Consider the following 27,383-nt stretch of genomic DNA (forward strand, 5'->3'; position numbering starts at 1 on the left):
TGGTTCTGACGGCCACAAGGAAAACAAAAACATTTGGGATATATAATTGGATTTAGCAACAGCGCAACACATAGTTCTACTACTCCACCACAATGCCCTGACACAGCATTAAACATCAATGCAAGACATGTATAAGCATACACAATATGCAGAAGAATATACTCACCCCGACATCGTTTTAACACTCATTCATAATAACCTCCAATTTCATGCAGTCAGAGCCATGACTTTCACAGGACAAGATACAAGGACACACATTGGGACGCCAATGGATTACTAACTACAACATTAAATAAAAACAAGTACAAAAATAAGTAGTGGAGATGTTTTACTCTTTCCACTGTACAAAACAAGTGTACAAAACAGATCTACCATTATCATTTGGTACAATTTTGTACACACACATTCACACAAACGTGTGCAAAAACACGCCCATGCACACATATTCATAAAAAAATGTATCATTTATACAAAGGCAGCCTGAAGCAAACTAGAAAATTAATTTCATCAAAAAGTGCATTTGTTGGCCTTTACTATTTATAATATTTAAATCCACTCAAAGCCACTGGGCGATTTTCATGGAGGCCACAAGTGGGAATTATTTAGAAGTATTTGATATGTCAATGAGGCACACACAATATACATGTACAAAGGTATAGGGTACAGATGGATGATTAGGTATTCAGCCAAAAACATCCCAATTCTCGGAAGAAGCACAGCAGGAACACGACAGCAAAATATAGAAAGCATACACTCACATAAATTAACAAATGGCAGATGAAAGAGGACACATGGAATGTAAAATTGCTACTACAACAGTGAATTAATAAAATCAATTCATAACTCTTGAATATACAGTTCACATAATTGTTTCACATTCAGTCAAAACTATATATGAATAACCTCAACATTAGAAGCTAATGAAGCCATAAAATAAATGGATTTCATTGAAATTGTTAAAATTTATGGAATGTAATTACGTACTTAATATTTTCTACAATCAATTATACATATACCTCTACAAGATTTTTAGACAACTAATTTTGGATATGAAGATACAAGCCTCTGCTTCTTCCTAGGGATATGACAAACAAGAACTTGAAGTAGAAAAGACATAGATTCTGTGACAACATCACACCCATGTGTATTCACATGCAATTTCCATAATTAGTACATTTCATTTTATATCCAGTTTTTAATCAGCCTTTTTGGCCACTCGAGAAGAAAATGTGATTGAACGAAATATCTTTTAGACAGTAAGAGGAAATATTGACATGGACGGTCCTATGGTAATTAATCACACACTGCATCAGGAATAACTGAATAAGTTTACATAGTTGTATCCACTGTGAAACTGGACAGAATAATCTTTGGCAATTTGCAACATTGAGTGAGCAAGTTGCAATCAGCAAATGCTCCACATATCTAGTACCTCAGGTTATTCACACCTCCTTGAATAGACAATAGTCACTCATACCTTTTTCCACATTCACGCGTGCATAGGCACACTCTTGGATGAACACTGAGCCAGAACACTTAACTCATAACTTAGACACCCCAGTTCTAATGAACAATAAGTCCTCAAACTAAATATCCCATCATTAAACAAAACAGGATCCAAATAACAAAAGTTCTAGACAGAACAAAACAACTGGAAACTAGCAGTAGGTTCAACGAACATTCAACGGGTTATAGACAAACTATTTAACCTGAATATGTCTTCTCCACATGGGCATCTTTGGTTCTCAAATGAAAAGACAAAGATATCACTGACTAGTCAAATGTTCTTTTAATTAATTCAAAGACTCCAGCAGGGTGGTTCACACTGCTTAATAAAAAATATATGCACTGCAAAGCAGTTAGGGTGCTTTGAACTTCTTTGACTGAAATGGTAGTCATCTGAAAATTTTATAGCAAACAGTTTCTACTTAATGACACCATTCTGACTAGTATATATAAACTTATCACAAATTACAACCCGAAATTTGAATGACTTCAATTGACTGCCATTTATAAATTAAAGGGTCTTGAACACACAGAATAATAAAACCATATAAAGCTATTTCATCACCACCCTTGTCAAGTCAAAATTGCCTAATCAGGCTAACTTTGATAAATTAAAATCACCCAGAATTATAAAAAAAAACAAAAGAGCAAGTAATAAAAACAATTTAAGCACCTCTTGCTCAAAACATGCAACTGTAGATGGGGTTCCCTCAGCTTACGTAACACATAAATAAAACAGTCTGTTGTTAACAAATTATGAAGAACACTAACACGCGACTACACAGTTACTTTGCACACAAATTTTGGCTAAAGTAAATATTCACACAAAAAATTACAGTATCCAACTTTGGCTTTCATTAACATTATGAATTCGTCTGCCCGCCACATTAAATCCCACTTTGAATAATTACACATGATTAATTTTGTAAAGCACTATGTTTCCAGGCACAGGAGGCACTCCTTTGAAAGAGCCAAGAAAATTTCATTTCCAGCTCATATTTCTACAATACACATATATCCTTTTTTTTAACTATCTGTTCTAAATCTTGAGGAATGCTAATCAATTTACCACACTTAATTTCTATTTCTTGTGGATGGATGGATTTTGAGCAAGTTGCAGGAAGATGTGATTGCTATACCTTGGAGACATGGTATGTGTGATTCGATGTTTGGCATTCCTAAGTAACCATACTTATTATCAATCAATTTCTAACAATTTGTAAGCTCTTTCATTGCTGCTATATGTTATGTCAAAAAAAATAGTAATTTGTTCACAGAAGGCAAATCCAGTACTGGCAACATGGTGCTCACATATAAATTGGCATGCATATGAAAATGTATCGCATAAAATGCACATACTCCAAATTCCAATCAGTAAAACAAAAAAATACATTATCTTATTTATATCTAACCCTACTGTTTAAATGTCTTAGTTCTGAGTGTGGAACACGTACCGATAATACAACAGCAAATTATTCATTGCATGCACCCTGTAAGGATAAAAATGCTCTCCCGGTAAAAAGGCATTCCTGTGTGTGCATATTCTATGGCACCACTTGACTTGGATAATCTACCCATCACTTAGCATCATGATATCCCCATTCCCTTCACAGGTGCTTCTCATACTATGGATATGAGAGGTGGTAATACACCACATAAAATTTTCATTACTGAGGTCAGTGCAGTTTACCATCACGATGCATGACATCTTTGGTGCAGCATCCATTTTGCTATGCTTAACTTAAATTAGCAATTGATTACAATTCTTGGAATGTAACATACTTAATTAAATAGCAACAATTAAGTACATAATGAGGCAGCTTGCCTCATGCTTTAAAAAACTTGCAGTAGGCCTCCTCTAAGTTTACCATTCTCATGTACTCTTTTTTTCCTCGCTTCTTTACCTATAACCATCTTCATATCATTACAAATGCCTCTGAACAATTGAGGTAAACAACAGCACCAAAGGAACCAAAATGTTAATAGAGACACAAGCTCACACTTTTAACAAAATACTACATTCTCTCCATCGAAACTCTGGATAACCAGAAAAATATGTGTATACACTTGAAATATAATTAGGACATTTTTATTAGAAAAATTCATGAGTCCCATCAGAATCCCAAAATCCATATATTTAACAACATTCATTGAATGATGTGGTCCCTATACTGTTAAGTGCACTCCAACCTGATCTGCTATTTAGCTCAAACTCATTTGACCATTCCAAGATTGGCTTGGCAAATAAGCTCCAAGGTTTACAACAGACAAAGGTGGAGACGAACAAGGGATCTGTAACGCAGAGGCTAGGATAAAGGGCATCTTGCAAACTGAAGGGTTTTCATGTGTGCGCCAATGGGACGGAGAGGTGGTGAGCGTGAGGGAAGGACGCTCTGTCCAATTGCAAGTATCCAACAAGGGCTAACTCATTTTTAGCCTCTTGTGGTGATGAAGATGATGGCTTGCAGTCGAGCCGTGGTCTCCTCCAGACTGAACTTGACTCAACAACGGATTCCCAGCAAGAGACCCAGAATTCAAGCCCACCACTTTTCCTTCCAACAGGCCAGCTGGCATATGGTTACTGTGATGGACAGAGGAGCTTCCACCATTGCATGGAACTACTCCATAGCTGCTGTGAATAATGGCAACTTTCTCATCTTGAATGGACGGAACAGATTTCTGAATGAAATGGGAAATTTAAAAATGAATTTCCAAGATATAAAATTGAATTACAAAAGGAAAATCATTGATTATCAATATATTTTCAACCTTCAATTACTGTGGCACTTACCTTCTCTCATGGAAAGTTTATACAAACTTTTATCAAAAATTTGAAAATATTTTTAACCCTTTCCAGCAACTACTTGTCATATGTTATGAAAAAGTGAGAGTGCTATATCTACATGCTTCACTCATATGCAAGTTGATAAAATTTATAATTAATCAGTTTAGAATTATGTTTGTGACTCACAGAAAAGTTCACTCAAGCAAAGCAAATTGAACTTGAATTGAAGGTTTGAAAAAGAAAATACACAGAGAGTTAAAAGGAGCCAAACATTCAATCATACTTGCTACATACAATCACTTTCAAAATCAGTCCATACAGCAGGATTGGCTATCATTTCCCCAACATCAATCATACTTTGCATACTTCTTTCAAATTCAATGACACCAAAAGCCAATTTGATTTAGGCAATTGTGCAGCTTAACTATCTTATAATTTGCCAAAATATATTCTAATGCCTTCCGACTCCAAGTCATCTCAGAATAATCCCCCTCTTATCCCAAAGTAAGTCAAAAGTGAAAGAACCCATGTACTGTATGCCATATGTATACCTAAGAACCCTTCATTTCTATGTTAGAAAAATGGCAAAAGTTTTTCTGAACTAACCCATTCACTAGCCTATCCAAAATGTGATAACTGTTCTACATCTGGAATAGACAGCATTTGTATCGTGGCATACATATCACGTAAATATTACAGCAGACTCCCAATAATCCTGCTGCGGTTTATCCATTTTGCGGATTATCCGTGGACAAGTTCACACTACTTGCACGCTTTCCGCGATCTTTATAAAAAATAAAATCAGACGCAAAAGCACCAAGATATTTGCATTTTAATGTTAGGCTACACCGGGCTTATTACTATTTCCATTAGAATCCCCTTTATAAAATGAATTCTTTTACTTACTTGCTGAAAAGGAAGTAAGTTCAAGTTTACTTGCACATCTGCTTTGGCATTGTACATGACGATTAGCGGCCGGAAAAAACTCTTGATTAATTTTAGAAGATCTTCAATGGTAAACCAATCATAAAGTAAGAGAAATGTTATCTACGATCTCTAATTGTACATTTTATAACACAAATATGGAAGTACTACGCACACCAGTTTCCATCACAAGAGTTCCGTGTCCTTCCATCGCATTAGCGAAAAAAATTCATTCAAAAATTTCAATCCTTACCATAGTGCAAATAGAAGATATTCTAACAGCCTCTGCACGAGTACTTAAGCTACAAATAAAAATAGTTGTCCATGACTCATGACCAAACCTTTATAATTTATGACTGAAAACTAAAGTAGACTCTCGTTAATACAAAGCAAATCATTGGTCCCGACGAAAAGGCTTACCCAAGCTATAGTAAAAGAAACGTTATCACAAAATTACGAAACTCAGTCCCGGTTCCGGCGGTTACAAAATGAACTTTATTACGAAGTTCCACGGATAAAGAATGGCATTTAAGTGGATTTTCACTACACTAAGTTTTAATTATTGCACCACGTTTAAGTTCTTCTCGTGCACAGTGCCCAAGAGCATCAATTATGGTTCTTTATTCAGTTTACACTCAACATCATACAATAATCTTCATTCCTATAGAGTCATGGTGACCCACTCATAACCACTCGTAATTTGGACGTACAATTAGTCCTCTTCCTACGCACATGCGATTTAAGAATTTTCAGAGATACAAGCATTCAAAATTTTCAAATTTCAAATTTGGTGCCTTTCAATTTGGCCGACACTAAGCGGTGTGCCATTGGGAAACTCTCACTGTGGGCACAATCTGAACTAAGTATCACTGAATCCGGTGTGAATTTAGGAACTGTTCAGCGTTTTGCCCGTTCTTTGTCACAGCAGGGAGCTATTTTTTTTGGCTCCGGATGCGTCGCATGCCAAGCTAGATCAGTTCATCACAATCGTGAGCTAGTGCATAAGTGTAATGCAGTGTTGCATTCTGCAGGATAACCGTACTCCTCGATTCCTTGCATACAGTCCGGCCAGTAGGAGTTGTCCGATGACGGCACAATAGGAGGGGCAGATTACCCAGCGCCAGCACGGTTTACAGCAATCGCTGTCCCCCAAACGCACCTCACACCCTCATCTAGTCATACAACGTAGTCAAATGGATAAGGAGCACCAAAATGAGCCTGATCCACCAAAACAAGCCCTTTCTTCAAATCACCAAAACAAGTTATTCTTCCTCTGGGTCCTTCACGCTCGTCGTCCCTTCCGGCTCCTTTCTTCACGGAACCCTTTGTAGGCGTTTCCCTTTCTTACCTGGCAGCCTTGCCCCCATCCCCGACCTAGACCATTCTGCCTGCCATTGGACAACTCTCGGCGCCCGGACTGTAGGTTTATCAACTTAGGATCAAGGTCTTGGAACACATCTAGTTTGTATATTGGACTCACTGTCTTGGTTTGTATATTGGACTTCCGGAAGATATCAACCCTCGATTGCATCATGTCGCATTCTTCTGTTGAGAAACTGAAACGAATTTTCCTGTTTTGTATATATTTCTGTGTAATTTAATCGGGTTTATAATAATAATGTTTTTTTTCGACAATTCCTAAAAGAAATGTTCATACGAACTTCGTTATTACGAACCTCCGGTTTTTCGGTCTCGTGAACTTTGTAATTACGAGTCTACAGTATCAAATATAAATGCACCTATAACTGAAAATGTGAGGGGTAATGGTTATAGAAAAAATAGCAGAAATACCACGGCCTTGACAGATGTGTAATACTGATACATACATGCATTTTTAAGGCATTTTTGTAATTCTCTAAATAAGAATTCCCAACTCATCACTGTAAAAGGTACTTCAAAATTAACAATGGGCATTGAAGTAAAAGCTGCAAGCACCCATGGACTACTTCTTGAGGTGGGAATGGGATTTTGCATTTTATAACAGCGTGAATAAGAAAAAAAGATTTACTCTCCTATAAGAACAATGATAAATTTTAAGAGTAAGAGCTTAAATAAACAAAAATAAAGACATACCTCTCCCATGACAGCAATAGGAGTCTCTCCAGTAGCATTAGCAACCTGATGCTCGATAAGGTAAAACATATATTCATCATATAAAAGACGAATGAGGTGAAATGATCCAAAACTTGCAGCACTTCTTAAAGTAAGATCACGGATGACCATTGAGCTGAAAAAAAAACACAACATGAGTACCAGAAACGTGATATAAGCTAAGCCAACGAACTCCTATGCAAGAGCAAACTGAAAAATACCTATAGAATGACCACTTCAGGAGGAATTGACGAGCAGCCTTTGCAAAATTGGCTTTCCCTTCATAAGGCTTCAAAACCTGAGCAACAACGCCTTTCAACCATGCTGCCCATTGCTCCAAAGAATTTTGTGCCTCAAGAGTTACCTTGAAATCAGCCTCTAAGCGTTGTACAACACCATCTTCACACTGGCAGACCCAAGATGCCTGGTAAATAATAAGAAAAAGCAAAATCATAATTAGTTTCTTTCAACAATGAAATAAAATTAACACCAAAAGCAAAATAGGACGATAATTTGTTAAAAAAAAAAGAATTATCATCTCTTAATTTTAAAAAGCAATACCTGCTCTTGTACATTGTGAAAATCAACACGGTTGAGATCAGCAAGCATTTGACTTATTTGGGCTGAATTCTGTAACACTGCTCTAGCTGCTTGAGCCAAATGATTAAGCGAAGTGTAGCGACGCAGTGTCTGGGCAAAGGCACTCACTGCAGACACCTGCACGGAAAATTTTAAGAAAATTAATAAATAGAGAACCATAACCCAAGTAATTACATATTACAAATATGTATACAATGAAAAATATGACAACACCTACTTTCAACTGCATCATTTCTTGAGGACAGCCATTCATAGCGGAGGTTAGCCATCCTTCTAAGCCCTTGGCAAAATTACGGATAGCTTGAGTTAGAGAACCTAGAATTTAAAAAACATATAATAAAGTAATTTAATACCATGTATAGTATTTTATCACACTTTTAAATGACAATCCTTGACACTAGAATGACTGGGAGAAAAGAAAAATGCAAACGGTCAATTGATAGTTAGCATTTTTCTTTTCTGCACTAATTCACTATGCTCTAATTTATGAGGCTAAATATTTTATATGTATTCTTAATATTTTGGAGCAAAAAATATGAAAAAGAAGTTATTATGGTGGACACTTCAGGCCATGACTAATCCAAGCTTTAACCATCAAGAGATCGATCACCTGCTCTTATATTTTATAAGGTTATTTAGATTTCTTTGTTGACTCTTGGCGTCAATTGTGTCAAAAATCATAGCGTGCACCTTACCACATGCGAACAACTCAAGACTCTACTGTCATCAAGATGGTTTTTACTAGAGATGGGTCGAATAGCAGATTTCTCGAATTCGAATATCGAATTCGAATATTAAATCATTGCTCGAATATTCGAATACCTCGAATTTCGAATACCTCCAATACTAAATGATGAATGCTGGTATGTTTGACTCGGTTGCCTATGAAGCAGGAAACACAAGATTTTGGGGAGTAATTTTGATTTCCTTTAAATGATTCGAACAGGAATTTAGCTGATTAATGAATATTTTAATTTTATGGAAACAATTGGGCATATAATTAATTCAACTAACATCGCTTTACCCTCACTCCTGCTGCCAAGTGCTAGCTGACAATCTGAGGCATTTTGCAAAATACAAGCTCTTTTCCACGGGATTTTCTTCAATTATTTTGTTAGTTTTTTTTGTTAGTTATTATTATTAGTCCATCTTTGGGAGTTCTCACGAGATAAGAAGATGAATTGGAATTGCTATCAGGGAGAAACCAAATATTCTGAGAAAATATCCCTTTGTCTGGGACTGTAACAATAAAGATTTATAGCACCACTCATAAATTGTAACTTGATATATGTTTTCGGAAAAAAATACGGCATCAACTCCCGAGAAGCTCTGCTGCTCATATCGAGTTTCGCCAGAATGCTAAGTCTCTGTCGTATTTTGACATTTATTTCTTTGCGTAAAATGCTTAAATAAACTCAGAAATACGTCGTGTTTGGTCTTATTCTTTTTGAAATTACGTGCACATTACTAATGTTTCAATTCAATAAAGGTGTAACATCAATTGACGAAAGTCATTCTTAGACACCTTTTGTGCTAATAGATGACTCATGCAGCGGTTGACCTCCACAGAAATGGGGAACTTCCAAGCTGGTAGGAAAAAAAGGTCAGTGGGGGAGAAAAGGGAGGGCCCGAAAGACGTTTCTATTGTTCTCGTGTAACTTGGTATTTTTTCGAAGCTAAGGTCTTCATAATATGATCCCTGCGCGAGCTGTGAACTTTTTTTATTTCGAAGAAGAGGAAAGCCTCAGAGGGGGGTTAGTGCTGAATGGAGAGGGATACCGGATCTTGGGAAATGCGCTAATGTAAGTATCCCACGTTACTCACACAGCTGTTGACCTCCAGAAATGGGGAACTTCGAAGCAGGTAGCCAGAAAAAGGTCAGTGGGTGAGAAAAGGGGGGAGGGCGTGAAACACGTTTTTATTGTTCTCGTAACTCGATATTTTTTTCGAAGCAGGGGTCTTCGTAATGCGATCCCTGCGCGATCTGGGGCCTTTTGTTTGATTTCGGAGAAGAGGAAAGCGTCAGAGTGGGTGAGGCAAGTGCTGAATGGAGGGGGATAGCGGATCGTGGGAAATGCCCTAAGGTTGCTATCCCACGGCACTGAGGTTCTCCTGGTGGGGGGAATCGGGGGATTTTCGGATTTTTTCACCCGACCATTTTCGGTTCCCCTCGTCGAACTCTTTTCTCCGTTAAAATCCACGAATTTGATGTAATTCGTCAACTTGCGTAAAACGGCGCAGCGAGCACTAAACGACTAGAGTTCTCTTCATTTTTCCGAGTCAACTACCAATGACGTGCGTGCAACAGTGTATGACGCGAAATTCAAAGTATTCGAGGTATTCGAGGCGGTACTTTTCGCATAACTATTCGAAACCTCGAATACTTTCTAATATTCGAGGTATTCGAGTATTCGCGGATACTATTCGCACATCTCTAGTTTTTACACATGATTTTACAGTTATTGTGAAGGAGAGAGACATTAACGAAGAGTATGTAGTCACATAAATGTTCACTAAGACAAAGTTATGCACCAGATAATAAAATGTTCATATACTTACTTGGAATAGGCCTCAAGACATCAGGAATTAGAACCTCGACTAGATTTTGATAGAAGTGATAGTCTACTCGACGTACAAAGTCTTGCACAGGTGGGCATTTACAGAGAAGATACAGCTTTGTCCTGTAAAAAATAGTAGTATAATTAATTCATTAATACTTTTAAATCTATTTTTAGTATGATAACAAGATGGTAACCTTACTTGGAAAGATACTTTTCTTCTTCACATTCCTCTCCATTGTTGTTATCCTGACTCCTCCAGAATTCACGCCACAAGCTTTCTACAGTATTGAATTCTAAATTTACTACTGCATCCAAGAATGCCTGGAAATAATTAAATTTCATATATAATGTGACAGACGATGCCTTTAAAATGAACAGAACTTTGAACATCAACTATTAGTCATACACACTGAAAATAAAAACCTTAAGAATTAAGATCTTAGGATTAGGCTCGAGCTATGGCAACTTCCAAGCCGCCCTCAGATATAAAATTTTGCACTTAACATGCGACATTCATTATCTCAATATGAACACTTTCTCTGCATATAATTAATGCTAAAGTCTAAATAACTCTACCTCACAATGCTCCCTATAAATGCTTCGAAGAGTATCAACATCTTCAAGATTGACATCTTCTGGCAGGGGTAATCCAGTGAACACAATCTCAGGAAAATCAGGAATAGCATTAGATGCATCTCCTAAGAATTGATTGTGCTAAAAACAAAAAAAGTTGAGAGTAAACAAAGTATGCCAAGTGAAAGGCAATGCATATGAATAATTCACGTGAATTGGAAACTGTCAACAAATACACATAGATAAAAGAATTACCTGAGGGGAGGCTGAGTTGGACAAATTTGATCCCGGATTACTACAACTGCCTTGGTCATACTGAGTACCATCACCACTATTTTTAGTCATGGACGAGAGAGATTTATATCTTTTCTGAGATCCCTGGGAGTTCACTCCACTTTGGGAATTGCCACCTTGCATTTGACGTGGACCCACAGCGATAGTTGTACCATCTTCTGAGAGCTGATTCAATGATGAATTGGGTTTCACTCTAATGCCATAATAATGGTACTTGGAGTTGCCTCTGAAGAGTAAAAAATAATTAAATAAAAACTATAATGAAGGACTTGAGGACATAGAAACTAAAACATTCAAAGACTATTCTTTAGAGTTGGCATTGGTGAAACAAAAAACCTTTTACACATTTCAAGATTTTAGTGATATCCAGCATGCTGTTGAAACTGATTGCGCTGTCATGTGCCTTGATCACAAGTAAATTGAACTTATACAATAATACAAGTTTTTCTTTGCAATTTAAATGAAGTTTTTAGCAAGAGCCATGGAAGTATTTCCTTAGGGCCAATATTGTCACAAGAAATTTTTGGAATAGTTGTATAAAAATTTGTTCAGAAACTGTGATATACTTACTGTGTTGTTTTTTCGGTCATGCTGTGTGATTCCTAACTTTTGGTTACTTTGAGCCTCCCAGACATTATTTTTTGCACCAATGGAAAATTTTTCACTATATTGCGAGAATACAATTACAAAATCTAGATACCTTGGTAGGATAATACATACATAGTTTTGCCATTATCTCTGTCACATCAGAGTTATGTACTGTTAGTACTGTCAGTGCTTTGCCTTCTTATAGCTTTATTAGCCTTAAAAATTTGATATACTTTTTTAAACCTGAGATACATTAATTAGTGGAATACTAGCAAAGAAATCCTACCACAAAATCTGCAATAAGTAGAAAATATACAGTGGAACTTGGTTAGTACGTTCCTCTTTAGCATGTTTTCCTCCTTAACATGGCAATTTCTCTCGGTCCCAGTAACATGTGAACGAAATACAGGTAAAACTGTTTGTTGAGTGCATTTTGAATAGCGGCACTTTCCTGGGTAGTGCGCTCAATTACTTGCCATTACACAACCCGCAAGTCGTTTCCTCGTATTTTTTAAGGTGTTTAAACTTTCGAATTCATAAGTTATTTCATTATTATTAGCCATATACATTCTTAATTTCATCCCACACTTCTCTTTCTACAGCCGTGATGTATCTAAATGCTCTTTTTCTCAATGCGAGGGATACATGCGTCATTGCTTGACAAGTGTTACAGGAGCAGACGATGCTTTAGATCTCCACGCGAAACTTAATGCAAAAATCCTTAACGTGAATAATGGTAAATAAAGTTTTGCCAATTTTTATGATGTTTTAAAACAACCAAATGATATACTCAGAGTTAATTTCATATTTTCCGAGAAAGCTGTGAGAAAGAAGAAATTACTTTGCTTAACTTGTCCTCTTAAAACATAAAAATGACAAATCATGGGAGAATGACGCCGTCTTTATGAACATAATCGTTTCAAGTAAATCCATGAAACATTGATTTTCATTCCCATAGCACTGTTGTTGCAATTTTCTTGATTTTCAATGTGGAAAGAGTTCGGGCAGGCAATCCTACGAGAACTTCTGAAAGTTTACCCCAATTGCTAGTATCTACTTGCCTGGTTGGCACGTTTTCCTGGATAGTATGTTCATTTTTTGCGGTCCCTTAAGAAACGAACTTAACAAGTTCTACTGTATTTCCAAAGTGCATTAGCAAATACCTACACCACATTGAAAGATTACTCCACAAAAATCGATGGACATAGAGAAGAAATAGAAGTCCCAGAAATTTTATTCATGGATTCAAACCATGGCCTTTCAATTATACTCTGGTGGTTATTTTAGGACAGGAATGAATACCATTTGAGGTATAAGAAGATCAAGACATTTTCACAAGCATGCAATACCACTGTAGCCTTCAACAAAATATCATACCCAATGCCACATTCTAAAATTTTACCCAGATATGTATTGAAGAAGTTAATCATCAGGAGTGCAATAACATTAAGCATAAAGTTAGCATTTTTCCTCGTGCTATATTAATTATACATTGGCTAGGGCAAAGAAGATATACAAAGAAGACACATTGATTAGGGTATCAATGACTGACTTGTTACAATACAAAATTTGGAACAATCAAATTTCAGTAAAAACAAATACATACCTTGTACCAAGACGACGAGTTCTCAAGCCCAGGAAGACAGAGCGTATTAATTTTCCAAATGATGCAGCATTTACAGGATCCAACTTATTCTCAGTGCAATGTCGAAGATAATGGTTATACAATGTGGATCTAGGCAAGCTCACTCCCTCAGCCGTTTCATAATTTTCCAGTAACCATTGGACCTGGGTCATTAAAAGAAAACAGCATTCACCAAAATATATAAATGGTTGTGAGAAGATGGAATTTACATTAACGGTGGATGTTCATCCACTATGATTTCCAATACAGTTACTTTTAATTTAGAGATAATGGAAATTATAAGGCCGTCTTGGAAAAGATATTTAGTTCTTAGGACATAAAATATTCAAATCTCCCAAAGTCTTAAATTGTAACTACTATAACTTGAAATATAGTATGCTAAAAGAAATTAAAAACAATATTATTTTCATGGATTGAAGAATCCATAACAGACTGAATGCTCAATAGTTTTCAACCAACTTAAATTTTTTTTTAAATTACTACATTCCTAAAATGGTAACATTGATTGGCAAGGTCACAAAAAGTAAAACTGATTCTTATGTTACAGCCTCAAAAGTTTGGATAGCAAGAAATAAGTCAAACATTCACTAGGTCATCACAAACAATGAAAGCTAAGTTTTGACAATAAACAATACAAGAACATTTTTGAAAAACATGTAACAAATCTGTTACTGAATTTAAGGCTAACAAAATTTCATTCCAACAAGAATTGATAAAATGAATGGGATCAGATTTCATTGACTATAATTAGAGCCAATCACACCATAAACTCAACTCAATTCATTCCATATAATGACAAGGCAAATACTTTTTCCCAAACCAGACAAAAAATAATGCTAATTAATTTTTGAATGGTTAAATAAATACGTAAATGGTCTTTGGCACTGAGATTTTTCAAGAAAGTACCAATTCCATAGTACAAGTTCATACTGTTGGAAATTGCATAAAATTAAAAACTCAATGTGCACAGATAACCTCAATACAGTCTCACATGATATTGCTAATAATTAGAAGAAGATATGGATTAAATTTCTTCAGACATGATCACCCACGATAGTACTGTTAAAATGGAACAACATGATGGTCGTTCTCTGTACTGTACATAGGACCTCGAGTGATACTTTAGTTAACTCAAAGTAAAGTTGTAGAAGCAACAAATTTTAAACTCCAACAAAGAGAGAGTCTAGCTGGGCTAAAACTTGTGGGTTTCGATTCAAGTTCCAAGCAATCTCACATTGAAAATTACATCAATTAATATGAGTACAGAGGCTTCGACAGACATTTAATGACCATATTTTCTTAGGGTTTTGGCTTCCTGAATTAAATGTAGAATATTTCCTTATGCAGTATTAGTCAAGCGTGCACTCAGGACAAAATTTTGATTTTTGGAAGAGCCGTTTAAACACTGAAATTAGAGAATATCCTTCTTTTCTATCAAATTTTACTGTGTTTTTTGCTGTTTCAATGGCTTCCCTTATTACCCGAGGGAAATACCTACTTATTTTTCTCTGGGGATAATTATACAATCGTACGAGAATTCATTTTATATTGTAATTTTTTACAAGAACAGGTTCTGAAAATACTATGTGCTCTATGGCTGCAGAAAGCAAAAATTTTTCTTTTCGGGTGCTCTTACATGTTCTTCCAAATTACATTTCAGGGATTTGGATGTTTGTCCGATGTACAGTTTTCTGCAGCTGCACGTAACACTCCTACGTAAATATTCGATGTGAGATGACCATTTTCATTTCAAAGGAAGCTTGTACCAGATGATGGCTCAGTGAGCCGAAACGCGTTGTACGCATTAAATTTTCTTGTGGAAAAGTGCTATGACCTTTTATTTACTTAAATATATTTCTTTGTACTCAAGGATAGGTCATCCCATGGGATTTTGTCAAATATTAACTTAAGGTACCCTCAGAGGAAATTTGCATGGCAAAAATGTTCTCATCAAAATAAAATTAGAAGCGGTAATGCCAAGATATAGCTACAATATTCCCAAAAAGCATACCTGAGGAAAGAAATTACATGTGTAAATGCTCTTCCAGTGCAAAACGCCCACTTATTACATACAAGCTTGAAAGAGAACAAACTGCCTCTAAACCCACAAAATATGACATTAATTGATTTGACTGAATATCTGCTACTGCTTCACCGTTGTAAGAAGTGTCATACAGAATATAAAACTGACTCATGTATCTACCATTCCCGATATTAACACTAGAACTTCTGCAGTTTTAGATGAAAAAATGCAGGTTGCATACTTTTATGGATGTCATATGTAGAAACATGAGGAATAATATGTTAAACCTTTCTGTATAGGTATGGATGGATGAAGGAAACTTGGATGTGGCTCCTGAAATTCACTGAAACTGTGCAAGTACACAATCCATTCGTAGTGTCCTGCCTTTTGACCAATTGCCAAGTTGGTACACCTGGGCAACAGGTCAAGTTTTACTGGGATCCCTGCCACTTTCACGAAGGAAAATTTTATACAACCAAAGTAAAGTATCTAAGTACTGTTTTGTAACTATTTCTAAAATATTTAAGTACATACATAGGTGGTTTCAGGTAAATCAAGATTTATTTCTGAGGAGGTTGGTTCCGTAGTGAAATTGTTTTGAGAATGCATCGTAATCATAAAAAATAAAAATCCAGAAAGAACTAACAATTTTTCTGAAACAGTGCAGACACAAGAGCAAAAATAAAAGCTTACTAGGTCTGTCCAGACCCAGTGGCAGAAGTAGGGTTGAAGACTGCAAATCTTGTTTTACATCTTTAGTCATTTTTCCTGCCTCAACCCTATCTCAAGCCTCTTTTGACCCTTTTCAAAACAATCAGCCTCAACACTAGTCCCTATATTCCTTCTTCTAGCTCTCAGCCCTGCACTTATCCTTTCAGTCCTACACTCAGCAAAACATGGGTTGTCTCATGATCTACCCAAAATGAGTTAAGTAATACAGTGAGTCCTCATTTAACGTCACTTACCGTTCCTGAAAAATGTGACTATAAACGAAATGACGTTAATCGAAGCATAATATCCCATAAGAAACAATGTAAAAAGTGAATATCGGCTCCTAGACTTCGCAATTCCTATGCGAAAAAATTTTAACATATCATATCTGGGGCATTTTTTACGATGGGAATGCCAAACTATGGCATAAATACGAGTTCCTGTCTTCATCGACGACAATAGCAGCAAGGAAGTAAATCCTTCTCCATTTTTGTATCTTCCCGCATATTGCTTTTCGGGTTCGCTATGGTGGTCGCCCGGGCGAGCGTCGCCTGTGCATCATCATCCCTGAAACATCGTCGCAGTTACGGGAACCAAAATTATTGTGAACACGGCGAAAACAGTGACGACAAAAACTCTGAGTTCTACATGGAAAAATGCCTTGAAATCACTTTTTAGGTTCCTGAAAACCATTATGTCAAGTGAAACCTTGTGCACCTACGTAAGAATTCATTTAGCAGAAAATTTGCAAAAACCGTAATCGCAATTAACATTAAACACACCGTTTTACACTTTGTTTAGACTGCCTGTATTACCGCCCACAAAACGAACAACCTGTAACGCCCGCCGCTTCGCCTTTTTTCTCGCGCGAAATTTAAAAGACTTGACGTTATCGCAAAGCGAAGGTGCGATAAACGATTGACAATCTCAAAATTTTCGTGGCGTTATCGCTAAATGACGTTAAACGGGGTGATGTAGAACGAGGACTCACTGTACATATTTCACCCAAACTAAGCATAAGCAAATCACGGTACACGCAAATAGTGATTTAAAACAAGCATCACTTCAAAGACAATGATTCTGTGCTTTCTCGTTGAAGTTGTTTTCATATACATATGTATCTACTATTATCATTCAATCTTTTTAGCCTTAATTTCCTCCTAATCATAATCCATCCAAGGAAGCATAAAAATATTTTCTGCTGTCAGAAAATCTAATAGATACAAAAAAGTGGGGCAAAATTCTTTGGCTTGTCCCCAGCTTCCATGAGTTCAGTACTTGACTCCATTTTAAAATCAATTTCTTTCAAAAACTATAGATTAAGGTTAAACCACACAATTCTTTCTAACATTATCAATGTAACTTTGTATTTTATAAAGCAATGATAGCATTAATAAATTTTTTTCTAATTCTTTTTTTACTGACACTAAGTAACCTTGAAAGTGAACATAAATAAAAAACACATTTGTACATATTAATTATTAAATTAAAAAGTTATCATTGATCATGACATATACTGAACTATATTTTCATCTAAAAAGGTTCAATTATGTTTACAAAAAGACATAAGTTGACAGTAAAACTGTTCATACAATACCAAACAATTAGCATTAAATTATGCTGAGGGATACATTCTGCTACGTAAATTTTTGATCAAGTACTCAACATTCAAATATTAATGCAACCTTTTATTTAATGAAAACTGAACACATTAGCCATTAAGAGGTTACTGAGTAAGAGACAAGATGCAATATAGCCCACACTTCCACATTTGTTAATCAGGCACATACACAAATGGTAACAAAAAGGTATCATACAGAATTGTAAAAGGAAAGACATGGGCAGATAAGGTAGGCAAGGACTTACGGTGGCTGGAGAGACACGAGTTGCATGTGAGAGGTTTGGATGCCCATCACCATCCAGGGTTAGGTTAGCAGTGCTCCCGGGGACCATGTATGTCACAGTCCCACCCGCATCCTGAGTAAACAGGGAACGAATGGACCCACATGGGCAAGGCCAGAAATATTCCACTCATACATGCTCACACACACTCACAGTCACACACAAGGCCCCGAGAGCATCAAGGAAGACATGCCATGAAATAAATGAGTAAATAATAGGGCAATTTCATTTAGGCAGAGCATGCCTCTAGCCACTACTGCCTAGTGATAAATGAAGGCAGTTACTTCCATTGTCTACCTTCAAGCATGCTCTCGCTACCAATGTGGCAAAAAATTTACAGCTAAACTATGGAGGGATTGTCTCCACAATTATTATCCAGATAAAGCATAAAGTTAAGTTAGTTTCAGCAAAATAAAAGATTAGTTATTTAGGGATAGTTAAGCAATATATGTAGCCAGTAATAGTAATTCTTTAAATTGATCAAAAATTTAGACAATGTTTCCAAACTATATATTTCAAATAGAATGGAATAGCTGTTTACAAATGAATTAGGTTTATCTATTGTCAAAACTAATATGTATCAATTAAATTGAAAGTGATTTCAACTCACTCAGTACAAACGAGGTTAACTTGAGCCAATTATAACTAATCACATAATTAAAATAAAATTTTAATAAAATCTGAAATGCTCTCTTTGTATTTAAAATTTAGCCAACAAACACATTGTTATCTCCACTGGCAGATAGTTACAAAACACAGTAATATCAAGGCAAAACTATGTATGCTGCACATAGTTTTTTCTTTAATAATCCTAAAATATCTGATCAGCCTGCAATGTTATACTTTGGAATACAGGAATAGCTGGAGGCATCACACTCAGGGACTCAACCAGGACGTAGGAAGAGGTACAGCAAACTCCCGATTATCGAGGCTACTGATGGGGAGAGGTGGCACGAATAATCGGAAAACACAAATATTGAAAACTTTCACTTTAATTTCTTGTAATTTTCATAATTCACAAAAAAAATAAATCTATTATTTTCTACACAAATTTTATGTTTATTGCTTTCCGGAATCATTAACCCCTTCAACTTCGATTAATTTTCTGAATATCGTGCTCCTATTCCCTATTTATTTTAACTGTGGTTCTCTTCTAAATGATAGGTAGTGAAATGATTTTTTGTAATCAACGTAGAACCGTGAAATAAAATGTGATAATTAAATATGGAGAACACAGCTATCGCTACTCGAATAAAATCATTTTAATCCTTCCAAAGCATCGTGTTTCATGAAATATGATTTATTCATGTATACTATGAATGTTTTAACATTGTTAAGGTTTCAAAATAATTATATTGTTCCTCTAAATTGTGCTAAAATTACGAAAATCCGATGACGAGATACACTCGTCATTGAGCAGTTTGGCATCGAAAGTTCATGACGAGCTGGGCTCGTCATTACAGCGCAAGGGGTTAAGAGCTTCCTTTCCCGACTGAGATCTTTTTAGTGGCGAGAAGGTAATTTCACTCGTATTCTTACTGCTCCGTGCAATACCTGGTTTCCAAAAAATTAGCATCCATGGCTATGAGATCACATATTCAGAAACTTGGTTTGTATGAATGCTTCAAACCCTCTGCGCAACGTCGAAAACTACATTGTCAGGCACCATGCCGCATCTCGCAGAAGTTGCCCGGGAAGCAGCTGCTGCGGGACGCGGATTGGTGATCACTGAGCGCAATTGCACACCACGATGCTTGGAAAACAGGAACACAGAATTCCTATGATGGCAACTGGCATGCGATCACCCCACTGCTGAGCAGTGGCTAAAGGAAACCAGGGCTTATGGCAAATCGTCTTTGCAGGTGAGTGCCTGGCTATGACTCATGCTATCTTTACTTCCACTTCCCCCACTGCCTTCACTTCTACTCATCTGCTTCCACTATTCCCTTCCTCTCCAGTTTGACCTTAAATAGTTAGTGTAAATATTCCCTTGTGCAACGAAATCTCCAGTTGGCTTGTGCCGTATTCAACCACATGCAAGACCACGGCAATAACTGCGGGTTTGCAATATGAAATATACATTAATGATAGTAGATGACATTTTTCTTATGGTAAACTATTGAAGAATATTCCAAAATTACTCAAGTTTTTTTCCCACCTCTGATTGTCGTTTGCAATGCTAGATCAGACGTCCAAGTAAACTTACAACATTTCTCATCAGCAAGTAAATAAAGTAATTCCATTTCTCAAAGGGAATTCTAATGGAAATAATAGGCCCAGTGCCCATGCATAAAAATGCAAATATCCTGGTGCTTTTTTGTCCCATTTTATTCAAATAAAGATCGTGGAAAACATTGAAGGAATGTGACCTCATGCACAGGTAATCCGCTACACAGATAAACCGCACCCAGATAATCAGGAGTCTGCTGTACATGAAAAGTGAATTTGGCCAATTAAATTTTCCATCAAAATTTAAGCTTTTATTTTACCAGGGGAAGAATGTCAAAAGAAGCAAGCACAATTCTTATTAGCAAAAAATGGAAACCGAAATTATTATAAGGAGGTAAAGTAATTGATAACAGATTATCAAATCAATAAACTTTGTACCAAGGATCAGATTACTGCAAACATATCAACAAGTATGTTGAGTATGACAAAGCCACATGAGTAAAATAACTATGTAATCATATTCAAGCAAAAGGTTATATTGGCTCAATGTATGATTGAAACGTCTGTAAAAATGGGTTAATGTATTTTTCAGCCTAGGTTCAGGTCTACTTTCTGATGAATAAAAATCTACACAATGGTCTCAGTCACTGAAGCTCACTAGATAAAATTTAAAGAGAGTCGCTATAAAAATTATTAAAAACTATACTGTAATCAACATATTCCATATGACGATCATTCACCAACAAAAGAACTTTATTTGTGAGTTGATATGGTTGCCTGATAAATTAAACATGCCTCTAACACAAGATTTCAAGGAAAAAATCACTAGGGACTTGAGAAATATGAGCCTACATCAATACATCAAGAATAATTAAAGAAATAAAATTCTTCAATGGGAAAAGAGGAAATATCTTCAGGGCAATCAAATTATAAGAACAACCTGCTGTTGTAGAAAACTGCAAAGATGAATATGAGCATATGAAATAGAGGGTACAAAAGCAATTTTGAAATGATAAAAATCAAAACTTGAACCAATATTGAGAAGAATATTTATGAACTAAACATGATTTCTGTAAAAATAATTCTGGGATTCACTAGTGATGATAATGGCAATGAAAGCCATGACTTTTTCAAATTAATTTTCCAAAACCTCCACAAAGAACATGGAACATAAAATGACAAACTGGAGAACATGCATACAATCTAAAAACATCTGAGAAAATTTCCAGAGCAATCCATTCTAATCTCAGGTTAAGGGTATAAAGCTAAACAAATCAAAATTTCCACACATTTCCAACACTCTATATCATTAAAGAACAGCTCAAATCACGAATAATGGAAATTCATAAAGAAGACAAACAAAGAGACCTATACACTCCAATGCTTAATGATACTACCAATGAGTTTAACAAGTACATATCTCACTTTCATAACAAATAGAGCAGGAATAAATCAGGAACTAAAAACATTATGCCATTCAGTATTCATGAGAGCACAGTCCACGAAACCATGTCATTTTGGAAGCTAGAATTCTTAAAAATTACGTAAACACAACCAGGGGTACTAAGTAATGAGAACACTTTTAGAGAAATGGGAATTCCAGAAACGCCAACCATGCATTAAATAAGCAAAGAAGAAAACGGTACGACAAGTAAGAGGCAGCACCACAATTTGGTGCTACTCACGGCGCCAACAGTCTGAGGACTGGCTCGTGTTGTGATGAGTGCATGTCCATCAGAGTCGACGCTCTGCTGGATGAGGTAGGTTGAGCTCCCTTGTGAGGAAAGCAGCTGCGCTGGCTGCTGCTGGTTGGTCGCTTGGGCCACTACAGTCGTGGTGCCCCCGGGTGCACCTGCTCCCCCCGAAACCCCTTGTCCACCACTTGTGGTCCCTTGCCCCATGCTCCCCGCCACCTGCTCAGACACATATACCCACATGCATTCCCAGAAGCCTCAGAGAAGGCATGAATGATCACATGCTAAGCAACCTCGAGTGGCAGCAACCACCGACGTTACTACGTCAAACGAGGGAGAGGACTTCAAACCAACCACACAATTTCTCCCACAGATTTGGAACACAAGGTTTAATCAACAAGGACAAAAATCATCAAACATCAAGATTTATTGAATGTTCAAACATGTTCTGTTAATTGAATGAGAAGCAGGGCAGTTACAAACTAGCTGAGCAGTACATCCATCATGTGGAAGACAATGAGCTGGATGCTCTACTCACAAAGCCAAAATGTTAGAAATTAGCAAAGAAGATAACCTTAAATTACTGTCATGTCTATTTATGCAATTATGGTGGTATGTCATTGGAGGCTAAAAAAATATTATTCATACATACACGCAAGTTCAATATTTCTATTGATATCAAAAATATGCTTCAAAGAAAGCTGAAATATGGTCATGAAATTTTGCAAACCATAATTCCAATGAGCAATTGAATCTATTGCAATCAGGAATGATTTTTGGCTTACAATGATTGCACCTAAATCAATGTCATAAAAATTGTATTATAACTAGAGATGGGTCGAATAGCAGATTTCTCGAACTCGAATATCGAGTTCGAATATTAAATCATTGCTTGAATATTCGAATACCTCGAATACTAAACGATGAATGCGGGAATGTTTGACTCAGTTGCCTATGCAGCAGGAAACAAGATTTTGGGGAGTAATTTTGATTTCCTTTAAAGGATTCGAACAGGAATTTAGCTGATTAATGGAATATTTTAATTTTAAGGAAACAATTTTGCATAAAGTTGATTCAACTAACATCTCTTTCAAATATTCTAAGGGGACACACCACCTCGCGAAAAATGATTGCATGCCGTCTCGGCATTTACACTGCTACGATGGATTTCTGTCTGATGTATACATTCTTATCTACTAAACGCCATTTCAGCATCACGCCCATCTGATACTCGGCTTCATCCAACTTCTTATTTTCAACAGGTAGCTCGCTTTACCCCCTCTCCTACTGTCAAGTGCTAGCGGACAATCTGAGGCATTTTGCAAAATACACGCGCTTCTCCACCGGATTTTCTTCAATTATTTTCAGTCCATCTTTGGAAGTTCTCACGAGATAAGAAGATGAATTAGAATTGCTATCAGGGAGAAGCCAAATATCCTGAGAAAATATCCCTTCGTCTGTGACTGTGACAATAGAGATTTATAGCATAACTCATAAATTGTAACTTGATATATGTTTTCGGAAAAAAATACCGCATCAACTTCCGAGAAGCTCTGCTGCTCATATCCTCATATCGAGTCTCGCCAGAATGCTGAGTCTCCGTCGTATTTCTTCGTCTTTCCAACATTTATTTTCTTGCGTAAAATGCTTAAATAAAGTCAGAAATACGTCATGTTTGGTCTTATTCTTTTTTAAATTACGCGCACATTACTAATACTTCAATCCAATAGAGATGTAATACCAATTGCCGAAAGTCATTGTTAGACACCTTTTGGGCTAGTAGATGACTCATGCAGCCATTGACCTTCAGAAATGGGGAACTTCGAAGCAGGCAGGAAGAAAAAGGTCAGTGGGTGAGAAAAGGGGGAGGGCGTGAAACACATTTTTCTTGTTCTCGTGTAACTTGATATTTTTTCGAAGCTAAGGTCTCCATAATAAGATACCTGCACCTGCGCGAGCTGGGACCTTTAGGGGGATAGCGCATCGTGGGAAATGCCCTACTTTTGCTATCCCACAGCACTGAGTTTCTCCCTATGGCAGTTTCACCTTGATATTTTTTTCGAAGCTAAGGTCTTCGTAATATGATCGGTGCGCAAGCTGGGACCTTTTTTTTATTTCAGAGAAGAGGAAAGCCTCAGAGGGGGGGCTAGGGCTGAATGGAGGGGGATAGCGGGTCTTGGGAAACGCGCTAATGTAACTATCCCACGGTACTCAAGCAGCAGTTGACCTCCAGAAATGGGGAACTTCGAAGCAGATAGGCAGAAAAGGTCAGTGGGGGAGAAAAAGGGCAGGGTGAAACACGATTCTATTATTCTCTTATTTTCCGAGTCAACTACCAGTGATTGTGTACGGCGTGAAATTCAAAGTATTCGAAGTATTCGAGAGCGTACCTTTAGCATAATTATTCTAGACCTCGAATATCGAATATTTTCTAGTATTCAAGGCATTTGAGTATTCCCGGATACTATTCGCACATCTCTAATTATAACATAAAGAGTCCAATTCTGCATCATGAGGAGTCTTAATGTCAGTGTGATAGGATGAATATTTATGTACTGCACAAGATCTTGTGTCATAGAAATTGGATATAAGATTTTCTAAATTTAAGCCACTTGTGCAAAATCAACACATTAATGGTATGGTGCAAGCGGAGTTTGATTTCTTTGTTGATGGAAACTAACCTTTTACATTAAAAGTAGGACTAGTTAAATCAGTTTGTCGTGTAGAATTTATTTTCGTATTAAAAAACCTGCAACTTAAAAATGGGACTGCTTATTCTATGCAACACCGATAAACCTCCAAAATAGTTAAACAAGCATCACTTGGTCCTCACAAATGCTACATTCAAAATGCTAAAATGAGTTGGAAAATTTTTCTTGAGCCATTATCAAGTTTTCAAAATCTCTTAAAATTTCAAATGCAAAAATGAAAACATCAAAAGTTACAAGCAAGCAATGAGAACATTAGAGGGGCTGTAAACAATGTATTTTGTTAGAGGAAGTGTACTCAAGATATCATAACCTGAATAAAAAATTAATAGAAAGCAAAATTTCCTGATCAAGATTGTCTTTGGGATACTCATAGTATATTGGGATCATAATTTTAAATGAGACAAATAGTGCATATACAGGAGACAGATTGGATACCTCACAGCAGTGAAAATAAGTTTCACAATGCTATCCACAAATTCATGCACATATGGATGACAAAGACCTATTACTAGACGAAATATGTGCAGAGGAGATATTTCCTATTCTTATTTTTCCTGTGAGTGCAAAAAGATGTAGATCTTCTCCACAACTATAGACCTTCAGGATGATTCTGACTTTTTTCCCTGACGTCCACCACCCTGATTTACGACAAGGCGAAGCTCCTTAACCTCAGGGGTATGTTATTTGAGAGTTCTAGTTATGCATTTGCCATTTCTAAACAATAATAATTTTACTCACAAAGAACTTTTGTGAGAAGAGGTATGACTAAAACCAAATTGTCTTGCAATATTAACTCCGACATTGATAACGATGAAAGCATTGGACCAGGTAGCAACCTTGACTGGTTTGGCAAATATTTCATGCATATCAGCTTTCATAGTACTACAATACTGTTAAAGCAATATAGCTTTAACTCACACAAAAATATGAAATAAAAGGGGGTACACAAAGATTAAAATGCCCCAAGGAATAAAGCAACCACCTGATTCCCTTTTTGATGACGTGTAGTTAGTGATTCAATGAAGCATTGCTTAGCATGGGTTAAAACAATTTTTTTGGGAAATAATGCATAGGCTGTATGTAATGACAATTAGGATTCTTACCTGGCTGTAGGTCACTGCCGTGGAGTTACCAGTACTATAGTATTGACCGGAGGCAGCAGAATACATGGTGGCAGTTTCCCCCACCGTGTACACCGGATATGCCCTGGAGGTAAAATAAAAGTGAAAAATACATTTAAAATGAAGAATTATAACTTATGAGGGTTACTTTGAATAAAATGAAAGAAGATACATTCTTGTAGAAGATTGGGATAAGATACATATATCTAACTAGCAATGCTAGAGGTAATAATTCTTCAAATTTGGTGATTAGCAGGTATTTTATTAACATCAGTTCCAAAGGTCAGATTCATAAATGATACTTTAGGCTAAAGTTTACTTTAGACGGGCTAAATTCTGCTTTCTAATTTCATGGAAGCCACTTCAGACGAAAAATCGTCTTAAGTGTCACTTTACCATGAAGTGCCCAACTGGAAACTTAACTTTTTTGATTGGCAAATAAAATTATGGAGACAATTTTAGGTTTTTTTTCCTGGCTACCCCCCTGCTATCGACTGAATTCAAATTTTCCTCACGCACATTTCCCCTGAATTTTACTTTCATATCGCATACGGACTTGTGTTTCATCCGAAAATGCTTCAGTATGGTGAGGTGGATTTAGCACATCCTCGCGATAATTTACGCCACAGTGCACGCAATCGGCATTCATTGGTTCTCCTTATCTCAATGGAAATGTTTCTACACAATGAAAGACATTTTTATCGGTGTATCATAAAATTGAGTTGCAACTGCGCATTAGCAACACAATTAACAGTATTTAAAACGGCATTATCGTCACGTGCGACGAGGTGCTCAACCGCTCAGCATGAGGAAGGAGTGGGCAGCAGAAGCTCGTAAAGGAGAGGTGGAGGGGAAGGAGCAGTGGCGTAGCCAGGACTTTCAATCGTGGGGGGGGGATCCAAAACCAGGGGGAAAATTTTTTAAAAAACCGGGCACTAAATAATGGGTTTTAAACTAATTTTAACACTTTTTATAATTGAAAAACTTAATTTGTTAAAGAAAAATTTGTAAATTCCTGATTTTTCAATATTTTGTTTTCTTTTGTGAAGGACAATAACTGTGTTTTTATATTTCGGGGGGTGGGGTCCGGACCCTCCCCATGGCTACGCCACTGGGAAGAAGCGCATAAAGGAGAGGTGGAGAGGAAGGAGCACGCTCCCTCCATATTTCAAACAACAAGGCTACAAATGAGGGAATCGGACCAAGAAGTCAGATCTTGCATCAGTGACGTCGTTGCCTTCAAAGCGAAGCCGGGCGCGCTAGGTGATATATGTCACTGGCATTTCCAATGCGTCTCTAATTGTTTGAGGGGTTAATGCTGCACTTGTTTCTTTGAAAATTATGCTGTTTGGACAATGTTGCATATCAGTAAAGTGTAATTGTAGAATTGTAGATAGAAAACTGAGTGGCAATCAATTAAGAGCTGAAAAATAAACAGAAATATCGTCAGGAATGCGTCTCGTTTGATCTAATTCTTTTTTAAAT

General features: G+C 36.6%; 1 protein-coding gene across 7 annotated transcripts in view; it reads right to left on the reverse strand.

The window, feature by feature from the left end:
* Positions 1-311: 311 nt before the first annotated feature.
* LOC124157690 (DNA-binding protein RFX2) overlaps positions 312-27,383 on the reverse strand; it is an 84,711-nt gene continuing 57,639 nt past the window's right edge. For 4 of the 7 annotated variants that reach the window (XM_046532643.1, XM_046532633.1, XM_046532660.1 and 1 more), the window contains 13 exons: positions 25,881-25,983; positions 22,058-22,285; positions 18,168-18,278; positions 13,529-13,710; positions 11,296-11,560; positions 11,044-11,181; positions 10,667-10,788; positions 10,466-10,587; positions 8,124-8,221; positions 7,868-8,023; positions 7,528-7,730; positions 7,289-7,442; positions 312-4,185 (listed from right to left, as the gene is read on the reverse strand). In XM_046532643.1, the coding sequence (XP_046388599.1) occupies positions 3,928-4,185; positions 7,289-7,442; positions 7,528-7,730; positions 7,868-8,023; positions 8,124-8,221; positions 10,466-10,587; positions 10,667-10,788; positions 11,044-11,181; positions 11,296-11,560; positions 13,529-13,710; positions 18,168-18,278; positions 22,058-22,285; positions 25,881-25,983 (2,140 nt within the window). In that variant the 3' untranslated portion in view covers positions 312-3,927. The remainder of the gene's footprint in view (positions 4,186-7,288; positions 7,443-7,527; positions 7,731-7,867; positions 8,024-8,123; positions 8,222-10,465; positions 10,588-10,666; positions 10,789-11,043; positions 11,182-11,295; positions 11,561-13,528; positions 13,711-18,167; positions 18,279-22,057; positions 22,286-25,880; positions 25,984-27,383) is intronic. The other 3 variants (XM_046532678.1, XM_046532652.1, XM_046532687.1) reach the window with 3 other exon arrangements.

Source organism: Ischnura elegans, chromosome 1 (assembly GCF_921293095.1).
Source record: "Ischnura elegans chromosome 1, ioIscEleg1.1, whole genome shotgun sequence".
NCBI classification, from domain to species: Eukaryota; Metazoa; Arthropoda; class Insecta; order Odonata; family Coenagrionidae; genus Ischnura; species Ischnura elegans.